General features: G+C 46.6%; 1 protein-coding gene and 1 long non-coding RNA gene across 3 annotated transcripts in view; both read right to left on the reverse strand.

The window, feature by feature from the left end:
• LOC310687077 overlaps positions 1 to 17,065 on the reverse strand; it is a 78,547-nt gene extending 61,482 nt beyond the window's left edge. The window contains exon 1 of the long non-coding RNA XR_014516196.1: positions 16,999 to 17,065. This is a non-coding gene — a long non-coding RNA (uncharacterized lncRNA). The remainder of the gene's footprint in view (positions 1 to 16,998) is intronic.
• Positions 3,412 to 13,470, reverse strand: LOC310687020 (C-type lectin APL-like). Of its 2 annotated transcripts, XM_083461643.1 has the most exons (6): positions 12,860 to 13,470; positions 12,124 to 12,250; positions 6,721 to 6,800; positions 4,703 to 4,837; positions 4,286 to 4,397; positions 3,412 to 3,808 (listed from the first exon to the last, which is right to left on the reverse strand). In XM_083461643.1, the coding sequence occupies exons 2-6, from the start codon at positions 12,242 to 12,244 to the stop codon at positions 3,726 to 3,728; spliced, it is 531 nt and encodes a 176-aa protein (XP_083317769.1). In that variant the 5' UTR covers positions 12,245 to 12,250; positions 12,860 to 13,470; the 3' UTR covers positions 3,412 to 3,725. The 2 variants fall into 2 exon arrangements, with proteins under 2 accessions (XP_083317769.1, XP_083317768.1); XM_083461642.1 differs by lacking the exon at positions 12,860 to 13,470 and having other exon boundaries at positions 12,124 to 12,314.
• Positions 17,066 to 17,622: the final 557 nt, after the last annotated feature.

Consider the following 17,622-nt stretch of genomic DNA (forward strand, 5'->3'; position numbering starts at 1 on the left):
AAAATCATTAATTCCACGATGGGAAATTATAAGAACTGTGCTGGAGGAGAAGAGTGGAGGGTGAGAAGGAAAATGCAACCCCCCCTGGGAACCGGGGCGATTCGCAGAGCCTGGTGAAGAGAGACGGAGACTTTGACAGCTGTCAAAGTAGCTGTCAAAGGTGGAGAATATAAAGTGGAATTTGACTTTTGGATTAGAGGATACAAAGTTATTACAATCCCCCTAGAGGGGTTTCGGGACATTACAAGAACGGTCGTAAGTGGAAAAATACTCCGGGATTCGCACAGGACTTGTTATCTTCTGGGAAAGCTGCAAAACTGAAATAGTATTTTGTCTACAGAGGTATTTACATTAAAGGAGACAATAGAATTTTCTATTGAAGAAAGGAAGGGACTGGACGTAAGTTTTTGTTCCTGAATAACAAACCTCTGTAGAGATACCAGATTTCTGAATTAGAACGTTTTAGCAGCTGCACAGGACAAGAAACCTGAGAAAGTGAGGAATAAGAAGAACAAAGGACTGACTACGACACGGAAAGAACAATGGGAGGAGTGGTAAAGATCAAGGAAATTAAAGGCCTCTGTTAGATTGGACGTTTGAAGTTAAATATTATTAAAATTAATAAATTAAAAGAAAACCGGCAAGATGGAATTGGGGAGAAATTTGGCCATGACTTGAGACCTACAGGCTGATAACATATAGACTGATGGACATGGGGAATTCAAACCGGGGAAGGGGGGGGGAGACTTGGAATCCAAAGGCTGTGTAACTATCTTTTGAATCTTTTTATATCTTTTACTTTCTATTTCTTTATATAACTTATGTATGTCATTTTATTTTGATTGGACGTGTTTAAAAAAGGGAATTCGTGGAAGGAACTGGGGTGGATCTTGGGGAAAATCTTTTTTCTTTTTTTTGTTAATGATGTGGGACGGTGGTAAGATTTGTACAATTCAATTTGGATAGTGGGTTAAAAAAATTAAGCTTCAAATTGGGAGTGAGAGCTTGTAGAACCAAATTAATGAAAGGGGAATACAATTGGGAGGGGGAGGGGGGAGTCCCAGAAAGTAGGTAATGAAAGTAAGGTTTCAAGTATCTTTTTTTTCTTTTTCTTTTTTTTTGTATTTTTATATTTCTGGAAACTTTAATAAATATGATATATATATAAAAAAATAATACATTTCCCCAATGTCTGGGTAATAATGAAAGTTCCAGTTCCTTATTCCAATCATCTCTTACAGTCTGCATATTGAACTTGTGTGTCGTTATGAAAAATAAAAATCTTCTTGTGCTCAATTGCTAGCCCCACCTGGAGACTATTTCCCATTAATGCTTGGATATAGGCCTCTGCTTTCTTTGGTACTGTAAATTTGTGTATTTCCTCACCACTTCGGACACAGAAAATAGCTGGGAATCTGACGCAGAACTCCAGATTAGCCACTTTTTGCCATGCGTCTTGTTTGGAGGGTTTTGGGGATAACTGAAGGGAAGACTCCCTGGGATGCCTCCATCTCAATATCAAAGCTTATAGAGGAGTTGATTGCCCTCAAGGCACCATATTGCCAACGTGTCAAAGGTCTTAGCCAGCACTTTGAAGTGGATGCACAAATGACAGAGAAGCTGTTGGGTGTAGTGAAGGGTTAACCTTCTATGCCTCGAGCCTGAAGGGACCGGCTTACAAGGGAAGTAAGCCAGGACTTGAGGAAAGCAGCTTGGAATGCTGTGAGCTGAGTGGGAATCGAAAGCATTCAGTTCAGCCGCTGCAAAGAGAGAGAGAGGAGGCAGAGACGATGCAGCTTAATACGGATGGCTGATTGTGGATTGTAAGTACGCTATTTGTTTCCAGTAAAGAGATATTAGGACCAGGGACGCGGACTTATAAAAAATATTGGGGGGGCCCGGGAAAGCTCATGAATAATAAATAAGCTCATGAATATGCAAATAAAGTGGTGCCGCCTCCTCGTGAGCGAATAGGGGAGAGTGTGCTGCGCCTATTAATCAGCTCCGAAGGAAATTGGGTGGAGCTTTTGCTCAGGAGGGAGGGCAAAGGCATGCAGCCCGACCCTGTGCATTTTGGGCTGGGGGAGGGGCGGCGATGGCGCTCTGCTGGAGGGGCGCCGGAGATTATTGGGGGGGCAGAGCCCCCCCAAACGAATTTTTGAGGGGGCTCGGGCCCCCTCAAGCCCCATGGAGTCGGCGCCTATGATTAGGACAGAAGAACCGTCTGGACTGATTTACTGCCCTTTCGACACACAGGCGCTGTGTAATTCTGCTAATTGTTTTACGACCACTCTAAAGCCACACTGCGTAAACAGAAGCTGCAGAGGCTCGCAGGGGAAGCGTGGCTGGGCGCCAAACAATAAAGCAATAAAACTATACAAGAGAAGCCACTGAGGCTGATGCAATATATGAGTATTTACTTCTGCAACATATGTGTAGAGGCATGTACATATTTTAAAAAGTATGCTTCCCCATCAGAATGATGAAAAGGTCAGGGATCTGCAGTGAAGGAGGTTCCTTCTTCTGCTCATTGTCCAGTAGAATTCTTGGCATCTCAAAATCTGTTGCCATCAGTCCCCATCATCTTATATATATTATACAAGGGATGGGGCACCTGCAAGGCTGTTCCCCTCCCAACTACATCCTCAATGGATTCAAGTTAAAAGAAAGGAGATTCCAGCTAAACACAAGGATGAACTTTCTGAGTGTAAGAGCTATTTGACAGTGGAATGGACGCCCTCAGAAGGTGGTGAATTCTCCTTCCTTGCAGGTTCGAAAGCAGAGGTGGGATGACAGCCTGCCAGGGATGTTTTCGTTGTGATTCCGGCATTCCAGGGGGTTGGCCTAGATGACCCTCAGGGTCCCTTCCACTTCCACAATTTTATGGTTCTGTGTAACATTAGCTGGGGACAAAGGGACAACTGGGAGCTGAATGAGCTCCTAATTAATCCCTTGAGAGCAGGAATGGGGACAGTTCACCACTGATCAGTGCTAAGAGCAAACCCCATTGGGAACGTCCTACTGCTGCCAAGGGGGGGGGGTCTTTCTCTCATCTAATTAGTGCTGGACTGAAGCCCCTTTGGAGACACCCTTTCAGCAACAAGCAGCTGGTTTGCGCTGAGAGCACAGCTGCAAGGGGGCTGGCTGCAAGTCCCACTTTGTCTTTTTGCAGGTGTGGTTTGGATTCAAGCCACACCTGCAAACAGTCATTTTTCCTCTGCAGAGGGATTGCTTTCATTAAGGCTCCACCCTTCCCAAGGCTCTAGAAGACACTGCCATAAAAGTGCATTGGTTCTTTGCACAGTAAAAGAGACCAGTTGAATGTCCTAAATGCAATCTGAATGAGGATCTTGGAGACCAGTAAGTTGGAGGGGCAGGAAGTAATAACGGAAAGTAATTGGTTCTTGTTTCAGGGGAATGTGTTTAAATTCACAATGGGCTGAGGCATCTATTAGGGAAGGGGAGGCTGTTGTCCTCCTGACGTTGGTGAACCCCAGGTTTCTTCATCCTGGGCTCCCAGGGAAGGGGGCTCTTGCTACTTGCAGGATTCAATTAGATCTATTGCAGGCTACTGTGAGAGCAGGACGCTGGAATAGATGGGCCACTGGAATGGGGCAGAAGGGCACCTCTGACGTTTTCATATTCTGAAAAAGGCGCAGGTAGAAAGACAGCGTTGGATGGAAGCTTCTGAGATTTGATGGGGTCAGCCAGGAAGAGCGAACAGGTCAGGAGGATGCAGATGCTGGCTCATGTTCACAAATATAGGATTCTTCATATCGGCAATCCTCAGCTCTAAATCTCAAAAAAACTGGAAAGAAAAAGAGAAATGAGCTTAGGCAGAGTGACATCAGGGGCTCCTTGGCATGCTGCTGCTGGGACCCCCACACCCTCAAAACACATGCACCCCCACACCCCATGGTGCCTGCAAAGAATGTCCTTTCTTCTTCCCCCATTCAGAAGAAACCCAGCCACCTATCCAATATTAAATTGGCCAATGCGGGTGGTGGCATCTATGGGGAGGACCTTGAGTGGAAAGCAAAAGTGGATTAGGATGGTATTCCCTGTCAGTCGGAGCCCCTTTGGGAAGGCTAGATTCTTGTAAGGCAGCTTGGGAATATCTCTACCAAACAGATGAAAGGGCTCTAAAGGAAGTCCTTCACTCTTGGCCAAAGAGCAGGCAAGGAGCACATCGCACATCCGCAGTAGAAATCAAGAAAATACTGCAACCCGCATTGCTTTGAGCATGGCAGCTCCAAAGTACCAGCCCTGAGAGCGGACTCCTTACCGTCCGCACGAAACAAGTAGACACATGAGTTGATGTCACTACTCATAGGTTCTCCCTTAGTCCACGGTAGGAACTCGGGAACAGAGCCATCTGTCCACTCCCAATTTCCATCCTGTAGGGACAAGAGAGGTGGGATGTTCTTTAGAAAGAACAGATCACAAGGTGACACTTCCAAGACACAGCACACTCCTTGATGATTCCACCCAAAAGAACCACAGACAACATTATTTGAGTTGCAAGACATCAGCCGGGAGCCCACCATGACTGTATTGGCCTCCAGTATGTTGAGACCAGAGAACCTTCTCGTAGCATTTCATCAGCTGGGGAAGCCCCATAGAAGAATCTTCCCACTGAATTCATTTACTATCAGCTCCAAGAGTGCTGACGGAGGAGGAGGAGAAGGCCTTGGAGACTCACCTTATCATTGACTGACAATCCAATCCAGACACGTAGTACCTTTGGAATTAGAAGCATGTCAGACACCCTACGCAGTTCTTTCATATCATGAATAGAGGCAAGCTCAGAAGTCGGGTCAAATATACGGCAGGTTTTCTGAGAGGTGGAAAAAAGAATGAGTTTTATGCAGCTACACTTACCTTTGAATTCTCCTCAAAGTCAGTCTCAAGGTTGAATAGTGCAGTCGCAATATGTGGAAATCCAGCTCTGGACATGTGACTGATTGAAATGCAAGCTTTGTTGGGCCAACTGAGATCCAGCACGGTGCAATATCCCCATTTGTGGCTCGCTCAGTTTCTTCATTGTCTGATTTTTAATTAGATTCTCCACTTTCAGTTTGTGATTTTGTTTATAAAAAGAAAAGTTCTCGGGAGAACTGAGCAGTATTTGAGTGGACATTGCCCCAGTATTAAAACATTTGTTTGCAATTTCACCTCATATACTGCAGCTTTGGGTGTTATTTTCAAGAATACATTTTACCCACAATTTCCTCTAATACAGTGGCGCCAACTGCTGGGCAGGGGGCCAAGAGCCCCACAAATCTTCAAGGATGTGCCCGGGGCCCCTCAAAATTCTGTGGTGTCTGTGCGTGCATGCCTCCTAACGTGCCTATTTTACTCACGTACACTTCATGTCGTGTGAAGTGTATGTATGTTTGTTCGAAATATATTTGGGGAGAACGAAATTTCAAATGATACCTCTGTTTTGATGTGTGTTATTTCAGGACATGCCAAATCGAGTTGCTCTCATTAAGATGTGCTTCAAAGCCAATTTCCCCCCCATCATGCCCATCTAATGAATTGCATGTGCACTTTTAAGGCTGCCAGATCCATCATGCAGCATGCTTGGGCAATGTCCGGTGGCGTAGTGGTCATTTTATGTTTGTGCAGAAGCTGGACACAACAGCCAACCTGTCCCCAAGGAGAACTGTAGCTGTGTTGATCTGTTAATATATTCCTTCCCGGAAGGAGGAACAGTACCTGGCAAAATAGCCATTCTATTCGCATGAGCTTGGCTAATCAGGACATGGTAGGAGAATGCCAGGGATGTACCCTACCATAGCAGGAACATCATTGCTATTTATTTAGACAGGGCAGCCTTGAGGTCAGAGCTGAGCAAGCCAACTACCTGGTGCATCAAATGGCATCCCTCAGGGTGCTCACACGGCTGTTATTTTCCTGGTGGGCTTCAATGACTCCCACACCACACATTTCAAGCACCTTTAATAAACATGTAGCTTATACCCAAGGACCATGGAAACTGTAGCCCTGTGGACAGCAACCTACAGCTCCCTGGACTCTTGGGGGAATGCCATGTTCTTCAAATGTGTGTTCAGTGGCTGTTGTGGATCTTGCTTGCCTCATCCCTTATTGCATAAGCTGTTCTGACTCTCTCTAACGTACTTTGGGTTCTCCATGCTATTCTCAACAAATGGGCATCATTTATGAACCTACCTGTCCCTGGGGGCTCACTTGAAAGCAGAACATGCTGGAGCCTTCATCAAACCTGAGTAAGTACTCCAGCCTTTGGGGTCAATGGGTCTTTTCTGGGATGTTGAGCCCACCATCTCAAGCCATCTTAAAGAAGACCTGCCTACTTCCAGCCTATGAAGAGCGTATCTATCCAATCACTATCCCACAGAACCTTTCCAGGATTGAGTTTCAGTGGCCTTCATCCAGCCCCCTAGTGGTTCCAGGCAATGGTCCTGAGCTTCCTCAGCCTCATCTGAATCTGAGAAGAAAGATAAACTGATAAACTGAGCTGGTTGTCCAAGGCCTAGTGAAGGAAAACTTCACTTCATATCCATAAATGACATCTCATCAGCTCTTGAGATGCAAAAGATGGCCTCCTGGGATAAAAAACATGGCCATGGGATTGAGATTCATAACATGTCTTCTGCAGAGACTCTCAAGAATATCTTGTGTTTTGTGCCCTTGCTCTTTCTGGACCCACTCAAAGCACCTAGAGGCCCCTCTTACCATTGCCTCACGCCATCTCAAAGGGTCGGAAAAGATTCGATAGCAGCTTCCCTTTATTCTGGTCCAGCCCCGGAGGCAGCCTTGAGGTAATGGAGAAGGAGAACATTAGCATTCAACATGGTCATGTCAGTACTGGAAACAGTGGAAATAAAATACTTGTATTTTTCCATCTATAAGACCCCCCCTCTTTTAGGGGCCTGAAAATTGAGAAAAAGGGGGGGGGTTGAGCTTCTGGGGAGGATTATTTGGGGGAATGCCGAAAATCGCCCACCCATCAGAACACAGCACACAACCACTCGTGTTGCTTACAACTGCTGCTTACAATCTTGGGCTCACACTTCGTTCCGACGAGTGAGCGATTTTTGGCATCTTCTCCCCAACAATCAAGTGGCCAATCGCCGCTTAAAAACGGTTCGTTCTGGCAGGTGATCAATTTTCGGCATTGGCCACCTGATTGTTGTGGGCAGGGGGAATCCCGAAAATCGCTTGCGCACTGGAATGGAGCACACAACCGCTCAAATTGCAGCTGCCTGATCGCTGCCATTAGCTCTCCTGCTTGCCACTGTGGCACCCAGTAGACGGCTGACTTTGTCGCAGGAAGCAGGAGCGTGATTGGTGGCCGCTGGCAGCAATAAGGGAGCTGATAGGTGGTTTCTGCACCGTGGCCAGTGGCCGCCAATCATGCTCCCGCTTGCTGTGACAAGGGCAGCTGTCTATTGGCTGCCACAGCAGCAAGCAGGAGGGCTAATGGTGGCAATCAGGCAGCTACGATGTGAATGGTTGTGTGCTGTTCCAGCGGGTGAGCGATTTTCAGGATTCCCCCCTCAGCACTACCCGTGTATAAGACGAGCCTAAATTTTGAACCTCATTTTTGGGTCAATAAAGGTAAAGGTAAAAGGACCCCTGACCATTAGGTCTAGTTGTGACCGACTCTGGGGTTGCGGTGCTCATCTCACTTTATTGGCTGAGGCAGCCGCGTACAGCTTCCGGGTCATGTGGCCGGCATGACTAAGCCACTTCTGGCAAACCAGAGCAGCGCACGGAAACGCCGTTTACCTTCCCGCCGGAGCGGTACCTATTTATCTACTGGCACTTTGATGTGCTTTCGAACTGCTAGGTGGGCAGGAGCAGGGACCAAGCAATGGGAGCTCACACCGTCGCAGGGATTCGAAAATCCAACCTTCTGATCGGCAAGTCCTAGGCTCTGTGGTTTAACCCACAGCACCACCAGCTCATCTTATACACCTAAAAATACAGTATCTTTGGGGTTCCATAAAAGTCAAAGGGAAATTGAACGGCCTCAAAGACGTCCCAGGTCACGGGGTTCACAACTTTCTTGGTGTCCAATATGACATATAATATTTTCATTGTATTGTATATGGCAACGCAGAGGCCGAAGTTGCCATGAATGCCAAGAAAAACAAACATGGAGTCCAGCACGCTTCCCTGCGCAGCTCTGCAGCCTGTCCGTGCTGATCCAAAGATCCTTCCTGCCTCTGCCTCTTGCCGGTAGCAGAGTAAACACAGCGGTGAAGCAATTGCAGCAATAATTCAGAGCAGACACAAAGGCTTTCTTATCTTCTCTTGCCTTTAATCATGAAGTAAAACAGCTCTTAAATCAACCTGGCGAGAACTGACACATCTTGCGTCCTCTCTCCACAAAAGCGAAACCAGACAGAACACTTAGCGTCAAACCACTCCCTAAGTGTTTCTAACCACGCTTCAGGTAAGAGACGTCACCAGAACTCTTTAACCCTGTGAGTTCTGAAACCAATAACACCCCCTCTCGTCACGAATCCTGAGGGAAACTGTGAACCCCTGTTTACAGACCTCTTTGAGTTCAACTCACTTCCCATTGTCTTTTGCCTCCCACTGGCATCTCTCCCAGACAATTGTTGAATCCCTTCCACACTCCCAGAATCACACTGTGCGAAACCAACCCACGCACTGGTGACCTGAAACCTCTCAGGTGGAACCCCCTTTGTGGTCCGAGTTGACCGCCGGAGCACAACCTCGGGCGCTCCTCCTGACCCACTGGGGTCAGCAAGTGTGTCTCCCAGCACAGAGGACTCCCCCTCTGACTTGCTGCGTCTTCGGGCCTCCTGCACTTGGCTAACAGGAGATGAAGGCTCGCTCTTGGGTTCCCTCTTAACCTGTGGAGAAACCCACCCCTGTGCCTGACCATCATCAGCAACCTGGTCTTCAGCAACAGGCTCCGCCTCTGCCTCTCCTCCCTCCCTTTCCTCCCCCTCAGAATCGGACAAGCATTCTGAGAGAAAATCAGAACCATACCTAGGCTGTGACCAACCACCCTGCTCAAAGAACTCAGCATGCTTGCTGACCAGCAGCTTGGTCTGATCACCCTCTGGGTATGCAAACTTCCACCCATTTGTTGCAGGATCATACCCACAGAAGATCATGTCCTGGTACCTAGGACCACCCTCCTTCCGTTGCGCTGTTGGTATCGGCACTGAAGCCTTGGAACCGAACGAACGGAAGAAATGCACCTGTGGCTTTTGCTTGTGCAACAGAAAATATGGTGTGTCACGTACATCGTGATTGTAGGACATGTTAAAAACAAAGCTGGCAAATTTCCAAGCTTCACTCCAAAAGCTCTGAGGCATCCCAGAGACACACAGTAAAACCCTGACAGCTTCAGCCAGTGCTTCACTCCTGTGCTCTGCCACGCCTCTCTCTTGAGGAGACTTTGCACCCGTCACCTGGTGACGAATTCCCTTTTCCTTGAAGAACTCCTTCAGAGCAGACCCAGTGAACTGTGACCCACGGTCGCTCCTGAACTCTTGCACCTTGGTGGAGAACCTTAGTTCCACCTCCGCAACCCAATCCTGGATGAGTTGCGCCGCCTCCCTCTGTGACCTGAGAGAGAAACACCATAAATTCTGAGAAAAATCATCTGCCATCGTTAGCAGAAACCTGGCCCCACCCAGACTCTCACACTTCATTGCCCTGTAAGGTCTGTGTGAACCAACTCAAAAGGTTTTGTGGTTACCCTCTTTACCTCGGGAAATCTGCCCCTTTGAACCTTGCTGCATGCCCTGCACACTAGGGATCCCTCACATGATGTGATCTTACAACCTTTGGTGCAGCCGGGTTGCTTCTTAACATCTTCCAAACTAGCATGAGACATTCTCTTGTGCCACACATGAACACATGAATCATGGCTGGGAACACTAGCACACTGCGCCTTTGCTTTTCCAGCATTCTCCCCACCCTCCAGAGGTGTCTCCAGAACAAAGAGATTGTCCTTGCCCTCCACGTTGACAAGCAGCTTCCCCCCTCTGGAAATAGAACAGGTGTTATTTTCAAAACAAATTTTGTACCCCTGCTTTGCAAGAGCAGGTATCGATAACAGGCAACACTTCATCCCTGGTACAATGAAACACTCCAGCTCCGCCTGCAAAACAGAAACATATACATTTCCAACATTAGAAACATTCTTTTTTGTGCCATCAGCTAATGTAACAGTCATTCCACTTGAAACAGCCCTGCAATTCCGCAGCTCCCCAGCAGATGGCGTTATCAGGTGATGACTCGCTCCCGAATCCAACACCCACTTCACAGCTGTGTCCCTGCTGGTATTGTTCTGTAGCGTTGCCATGCCAACAAACGTCCCGCTGCACCTCCTGTCCTTGGCAGCGTCCGAAACCGCAACATCCTGCGTTGCTCTGAAGACTGGACTTATCTCAGAGTTCCCAGACAACTCTGCAGCCGTTATCTCCCTCTGCAGCAGATGACTGACCTTGAAGCCTTTAGCTGTGTCCTGTTTCCCAGGCTTCGACTTTCGACGCAAACAACTCTTGGCAGCCTTTGGAACAAGAGGCTTTTCTGTGCTTTTACTGCTCACCGCCCCCCCCCACTGCTCACAGGGCTCCCAGGACGCTTTCCTGCACCCCCAGTGGTCGGTAAAGGGCTCCCAGCAGCTTGCCTCTCTCCAAGCTCCTCATGCAGACATGTTGCATCACCCACGCAGCTTTTAGACCCTGCAAAACTGGCAGCAACAGCAGCAGTGGCAATAGTCCCTTTGCCCCCCTCAGGGGTCCCACAGCCTTTCCCAGCTGTGCACCGGCTTTCACGAAGGTGGTCAGTGCCCTCTTGCCTCCCCTGTTCCGATGCAGCCATCTCCCGGCCCTTGCTTCCGCCCCCAGCGTTGCACACTTCCTGGAGAGCTAGCCAAGCGACCTCAGGCTTCCTTGCATCCAGAACTATAGGCCTTAAATCAGCACTCACGTTCTCAGCCAGAAAAGCCAGAACACGCTCCTCAGCTTCACGTTGGCTTGCAACTGCCCCAGCTGACGAAGACATCGGCTTGACCAATTCCCAGAGCTTGGCTCCAACTAGGGACAACTCTGCTAAATAACTCCACTCCAGCCACGTTTGAGTGGTTAACTTCTCACATGGCAGCTTAAGCTCAAAGCCATGTTCCTGGGACTGAGCCATCTCCTTCTCCCCCGGGGTAAGCGTACTCACGACTGGCATCAGCTTCCTCCGGCCTCCGGCAGATCGGCTCAGGCAGACCGCTTCTTCCCAGCGAGCTCCTTCCAGCTTCAAAGACACAGCTCCAGAGCTCCAGCTGGCCCCAGCAACTTTCCTGCTGGCTTGCCCCCACACGTGGGACGTTCCTGCAATGCTTCAAAGCGTTGGCAAGCATCCATAACCTATGGCAACGCAGAGGCCGAAGTTGCCATGAATGCCAAGAAAAACAAACATGGAGTCCAGCACACTTCCCTGCGCAGCTCTGCAGCCTGTCCGTGCTGATCCAAAGATCCTTCCTGCCTCTGCCTCTTGCCGGTAGCAGAGTAAACACAGCGGTGAAGCAATTGCAGCAATAATTCAGAGCAGACACAAAGGCTTTCTTATCTTCTCTTGCCTTTAATCATGAAGTAAAACAGCTCTTAAATCAACCTGGCGGGAACTGACACATCTTGCGTCCTCTCTCCACAAAAGCGAAACCAGACAGAACACTTAGCGTCAAACCACTCCCTAAGTGTTTCTAACCACGCCTCAGGTAAGAGACGTCACCAGAACTCTTTAACCCTGTGAGTTCTGAAACCAATAACATTGTATTAAATTATTTACCTGCCTAGTTTCCAGGCAAGGGAAGCTAAGGAGACTAACAGCAATAGATAATCTTATTTCAACCAATAATAAAAACTACTAGGAAATAAATACTACTAAACCAGTTTACCCTCGGAAACTGATGAAACAAAATACGCATCATTCAAGACTAGCTGGAATTGTTGGAATTAATGCTTTAACCCAAAATGGCACACGAGAGACTGGGCAAAAATGCCAATGGATCTACACTTGGTTTTCTAATGCTGCCAGAAGCTTCTCTTTCTCTAAGGAGACATCAACCACCTCCGAGATGAAATGATACCTTACCATTGGGACCGTAGGGGGTTTCTGCTTTTTTTATTTTCATTGCGAAGCCAAAGGAGAGCTGCCATATCAGAACAAGGCAGGTGCAAAGGAGGCTGAGCCTGGGGTCAGAGGAAGGCTGCATCTGTTTCTGGAGACAGAAAACACAAAACACACAATTGCTAGGCTGAGTTTCCTCTATCCATCGGTCAGGAGGCGAGGCATTCGCTTTCTAACAGAAAAAACACTTATTATCTCACCCAGATAGAATAAAGTAAAGGTAAAGGGACCCCTGACCGTTAGGTCCAGTCGTGACTGACTCTGGGGTTGCGGCACTCATCTCACTTTATTGGCCGAGGGAGCCGGCGTACAGCTTCCGGGTCATGTGGACAGCATGACTAAGCCGCTTCTGGCAAACCAGAGCAGCGTACGGAAACGCCGTTTACCTTCCCGCCGGAGCGGTACCTATTTATCTCCTGGCACTTTGATGTGCTTTCGAACTGCTAGGTTGGCAGGAACAGTGACCAAGCAACGGGAGCTCACTCTGCCGCGGTGATAGAACAAAGTAAGGAGTTACAAATCCTCAAGATCAAGGCATTTCACTTTATAGATTTATCAACTCTTTGATTTGTTGGGGAGCTGGTCCCTGAGAAGCAAAGGTACCCCATTGTTTCATGTGCTGCTCACTTTGGAGATATAGCTGCCATTCAAAGGCCAGCATGGCGAGTCAAAGAGATCAGAAGGGGGGGAGATAACTCACCTGGTTTTTCAGCTTCTCTCTCTCTCTCTCTGAGCTGCTGATTCTTCCTTATTCAAGTGTTCCAGTTGAGCTACGCCTGGGTGGGAAGCTGGTCTTTATGTGTCATTTATAGTCTGATAGGTAGGCAATGGCATGTGGTGAGAGACACTTGGCAGCACAAGGGAAGCCTAATGGTTCAACGCAAACATACACCGAGATCTTTTGCATCAGAACACAGAAGTACAGAAAGATCTCTTTCACCTGAAAGCTACTGTGGATTGAAAAATATCCAACTTCTATGAAGTGGAAATTAGCAAGGAGGAGGAGAGTCATGCTAGGCAAGGAGAAAGTAAGAAGCTAGGAAGAGTGCTCCTGGTTCTGCCCACCCGTTTTACAAAATGTGGCCATTGCTTCTTCTCTCCACAGCGCCTCTTACTTTGAGTGTATTGTGTTAGCTAATGAAGCCCCACCTCTTTCCCTCACTTTAAGGAAGAAAAAGGGGGTCCTTCTTCAGATCTGGTTGAGATGGACAAGGAGAGTGTCTGTTCTACCACAAACACATCTCCAGAGTGATCATGAATGGCTGGGTGAGATTTTTGTCCACTCAGTTTCCTGATCTGGAATTGGGGGGAATATCATCTTCTGCACAGGGTGCAACTTAAGTGGAATGGCAGGACTGTGTGGTCCCCTGATCCACTGGGTCCTTCCTTCCTTCCTGCCTGCCTGCCTGCCTGCCCTCTTCTGATCCAAATGCACAAGTGCATAAGACTGGAGTATACTTTCCCAATGTCGTCAACATCAGCAAATGTTCTTGCAACTCAGTTGGCATCATCAAGAGGAATCCATTCTCCATCAGCAGATAAGACAAAGCATGAAACATCACATTCCTTTGCCTAATCAGAATACAGATTGAAATCCTGCCCACCAGCTGATGCATTTTGTGGGCTGTTATGAGCACATCCTGATATACTTGGGGGAAGGGGGTGTTAGTTTCAGAAGAACTGCCCCTGGTCTTCTGCAGTAGAGGTACAGAGTGTTCACACCCCCAACAGTGCACTTCAAAGGCCACATCTTGTTTTTCAAGGTTGTTGTTGTTTATTCGTTTAGTCGTGTCCGACTCTTTGTGACCCCCTGGGCCAGAGCACGCCAGGCCCTACTATCTTCCACTGCCTCCCACAGTTTGGTCAAACTCATGTTGGCACCTTCGAGAACACTGTCCAACCATCTCGTTCTCTGTCGTCCCCTTCTCCTTGTGCCCTCCATCTTTCCCAACATCAGGGTGAACCTCAATATATCCCTTTGCCACTCCTTGAAGCATCCTCCCTCTCCCTCCCCGAATCGACTGAAACAAAAAAAGCGTCTTCATTAGCACATTCATTTTGATTGCAGATATCCTTCCCCAAAATGTGAGATTCAGTCTACCCCAAATCTCTAGGTCTTTTTAAATCTCTTTTTACGACCTTACATAATTATCCTTTAATAAATTAATGTTTTTCGTTGTAAGCCAAATTCCCATATATTTAACTTTTTTACTGATTTTAATACCAGTAATTGTTTGCAGATCATCTCTATCTTGTTCTGAAATACTTTTCACCAACAATTTATTTTTATTTTTATTAAGTTTGAATCCTGCCACCTGACCAAACTCATTAATTCTTTCCAAATCTTTTGGCAGACTTTCTAATGGATTATCTGTTGTTCTTATAAGATCACCTGCGAAAGCTTTTAGCTAAAATTATTTCCCCACCACCACTATCCCCTTCATGCCTTCACCTGCTCTTATCCTCTTTGTCAACATTTCTAAGATCAAAATAAACAGTAATGGGGACAGTGCACAGTCCTGTCTTATTCCTTTAGTTATTTTAAAGCTTTCTGTTATTCCATTGCTGATAATCAGTTTCGCTTTTTTATTCCCATAAATGGTGTCTGTGCCCCTACTAAAAGACTCCCCTAGGCCCGTTTTTTCATAAAATTCCATGACACATTGTCAAATGCCTTTTCTACATTGACAAACATTAGTACCGGCTTCAGGCCTTGTTGGTCTGACGCAGTCAAAAAAAAAATAAAAAATTGTCCAGTAGCACCTTAGAGACCAACTAAGTTTGTTCTGGACAATTAATACCGGCTGTTTGTCACTTCTTGCCTCCAAGTACTCCAATATGTCAATTATAGTTCTTATGTTATCTTTCATTTGGCGTCTCAGTAGGAAACCTGTTTTATCTTCATTTATTTTGTCTTTTAGTATACTTTTCAATCTATTTGCCAGAATATGTGCAAAGAGTTTATAATCATTATTTAAGAGGGATATTGGTCTATAATTTTGAACGGTTGCTGAATTTGTACCTTGTTTTGGGATTAGTGTTATGAATGCATCTTGCCACAATTCTGGCAATTTCCCTTTACATAGTATCTCATTCATAACCTCCTTAAGCGGTTGTGCCAGGGATTCTTCCTATTTTTTATAAAAAGAAGCTGGTAAACCAACTGGATCTGGTGTTTTCCCAAGTTTTGCATTGGAAATTGCCTGCTGAATTTCCATCATAATAACTGGAGAATTTAACTATTTAATTTTCTCATCCGGTATCTTTGGGGAATTATTTTGACTTAAGTATTTTTCTGTTTTGTCTTGGTTTTCTTTCCCGTCTTGATATAATTCCCTAAAGTAGTTTTCAGTTTTTTTAGTTATTTCCTTTGGATCATCAATAATTTCCCTCTATCTTCGAATTTGTTTATCACCTTTCTTTTTGTTTTTTCCTTAATTGCCAAGCTAACATTCTTCCCAGTTTATTAGAGAATTCAAAGTTTCTTTGTTTTGACATTTTTATTTTCCATTCAGTTTCCTGGTTCAAGAGTATTGAAATCTGAGTTTGTAACGTTTTAATGTTTTATTTCGCTTTCATGTTTCCTGGAGTTTGGCATAAATCTTTTTCATTTTCCCTTATCTCTTCCAAAATTTCCAATCTTTTCTTTGTCCTTGCCACATCTACAGCACTGAACTATCTTAGCTAACCCTTTTTATGCAACTATAAAGGGGTCCAATAAACACTAAATATTATTTTCTGTTGTATTAGTCCTAATTTAAAATCCAATAACACCTTAGGTATTGGAGCTAATACATTTCCCCAATGTCTGGGTAATAATGAAAGTTCCAGTTCCTTATTCCAATCATCTCTTACAGTCTGCATATTGAACTTGTGTGTTGTTATGAAAAATAAAAATCTTCTTGTGCTCAATTGCTAGCCCCACCTGGAGACTATTTCCCTTTAATGCTTGGATATAGGCCTCTGCTTTCTTTGGTACTGTAAATTTGTGTATTTCCTCGCCCCTTCTGACACAGAAAATAGCTGGGAATCTGACATAGAACTCCAGATTAGCCTCTTTTTGCCATGCGTCTTGTTTGGAGGGTTTTGGGTATACTTGAAGGGGAGACTCCCTGAGATGCCTCCAAAAATATCAAAACTTATAGAGGAGTTGATTGCCCTCAAGGCACCTGTTATGCCTATCGGTGTGGTTGCTCGAGAGCGAACAGGCAAGATCCCTCACTGGTCTTTTCAAAGGCTTTATAATTGGTGCAAAAACGTTTACAATGCAGAACGCCTCTATTCCATGTCTGACTCAGTCACTAGCAGAATCTGAGAGTGGGTGGGCCTTAAACTTTCCCCAGCAGAGTAGTCTCTTGACCCCCATCCGACGCCTCCCCTCTCTGTGTGAAAACCTTACTGTGCAGGGAAGGCTTGGGTAAAGGGGGACCTCCCTCCTCCCCGCTTTGCTCAGGCAAGGTGTCCTGGCACCGCCTTGCATCTTCCGAGCCCTGCAGCTCTTCCCCACTTGAGGCAGAGCTTCCCTCCTCCGCTGAGGTGCTGCTTCCCACGATCTTTGGAGGCTCTCTGTAATCCAGCTGCCCTTCCACCTCTCGCCTCTGAGCTGATGGCAGTTCCCTGACAGCACCATATTGCCAATGTGTCAAAGGTCTCAGCCAGCACTTTGAAGCGGGTGCACACATGACAGACAAGCTGCTGAGGCTGATGCAATATAGGAGCATTTATTACTGAAGCATATTTGTAGAGGCATGTACATATTTAAAAAGTTATGCTTCCCCATCAGAATGACAAAAAGGTCAGGGATCTGCTCATTGTCCAGTAGAACTCTTGGCATCTCACCTCAGTCCCCATCATCTTATATATATTATACGAGGGATGGGGCACCTACAAGGCTGTTCCCCTCCCAACTATATCCCCAATGGATTCAGGTTAAAAGAAAGGAGATCCCAACTAAACACAAAGAATAACTTTCTGAGTGTAAGAATTATTTGACAGTGGAATGGATGCCCTCAGACGGTGGTGAATTCTTCTTCCTTGGAAGTTTCAAAGCAGAGGTTGGATGACCGCCTGCCAGGGATGCTTTTGTTGTGATTCCTGCATTGCAGGGGATTGGCCTAGATGACCCTCAGGGTCCCTTCCACTTCCACAATTTTATGGTTCTGTGTAACATTAGGTAAAGGTAAAGGGACCCCTGACCATTAGGCCCAGTCGTGGCCGACTCTGGGGTTGCGGCGCTCATCTCACTTTATTGGCCGAGGGAGCCGGCGTACAGCTTCCGGATCATGTGGCCAGCATGACTAAGCCACTTCTGGTGAACCAGAGCAGCACCCGGAAATGCCGTTTACCTTCCCGCCGGAGCGGTACCTATTGATCTACTTGTACTTTGACGTGCTTTTGAACTGCAAAGTTGGCAGGAGCACCGGGAGCTCACCCCGTCACAGGGATTCAAACCGCCGACCTTCT

Source organism: Podarcis liolepis, assembly GCF_965112155.1.
Source record: "Podarcis liolepis genome assembly, chromosome: 10".
Lineage (NCBI taxonomy): Eukaryota > Metazoa > Chordata > Lepidosauria > Squamata > Lacertidae > Podarcis > Podarcis liolepis.

Excerpts from the sequence above, each read along its gene's own strand:
- LOC310687020 (XM_083461643.1), bottom strand. The coding sequence starts at position 12,244 with ATGCAGCCTTCCTCTGACCCCAGGCTCAGCCTCCTTTGCACCTGCCTT. Across the intron at positions 4,398-4,702 it reads GATTGTCAGTCAATGATAAG|GATGGAAATTGGGAGTGGAC; the intron begins GTGAGTCTCCAA and ends TTGTCCCTACAG. Across the intron at positions 3,809-4,285 it reads CTACTTGTTTCGTGCGGACG|TTTTTTTGAGATTTAGAGCT; the intron begins GTAAGGAGTCCG and ends TTTTCTTTCCAG.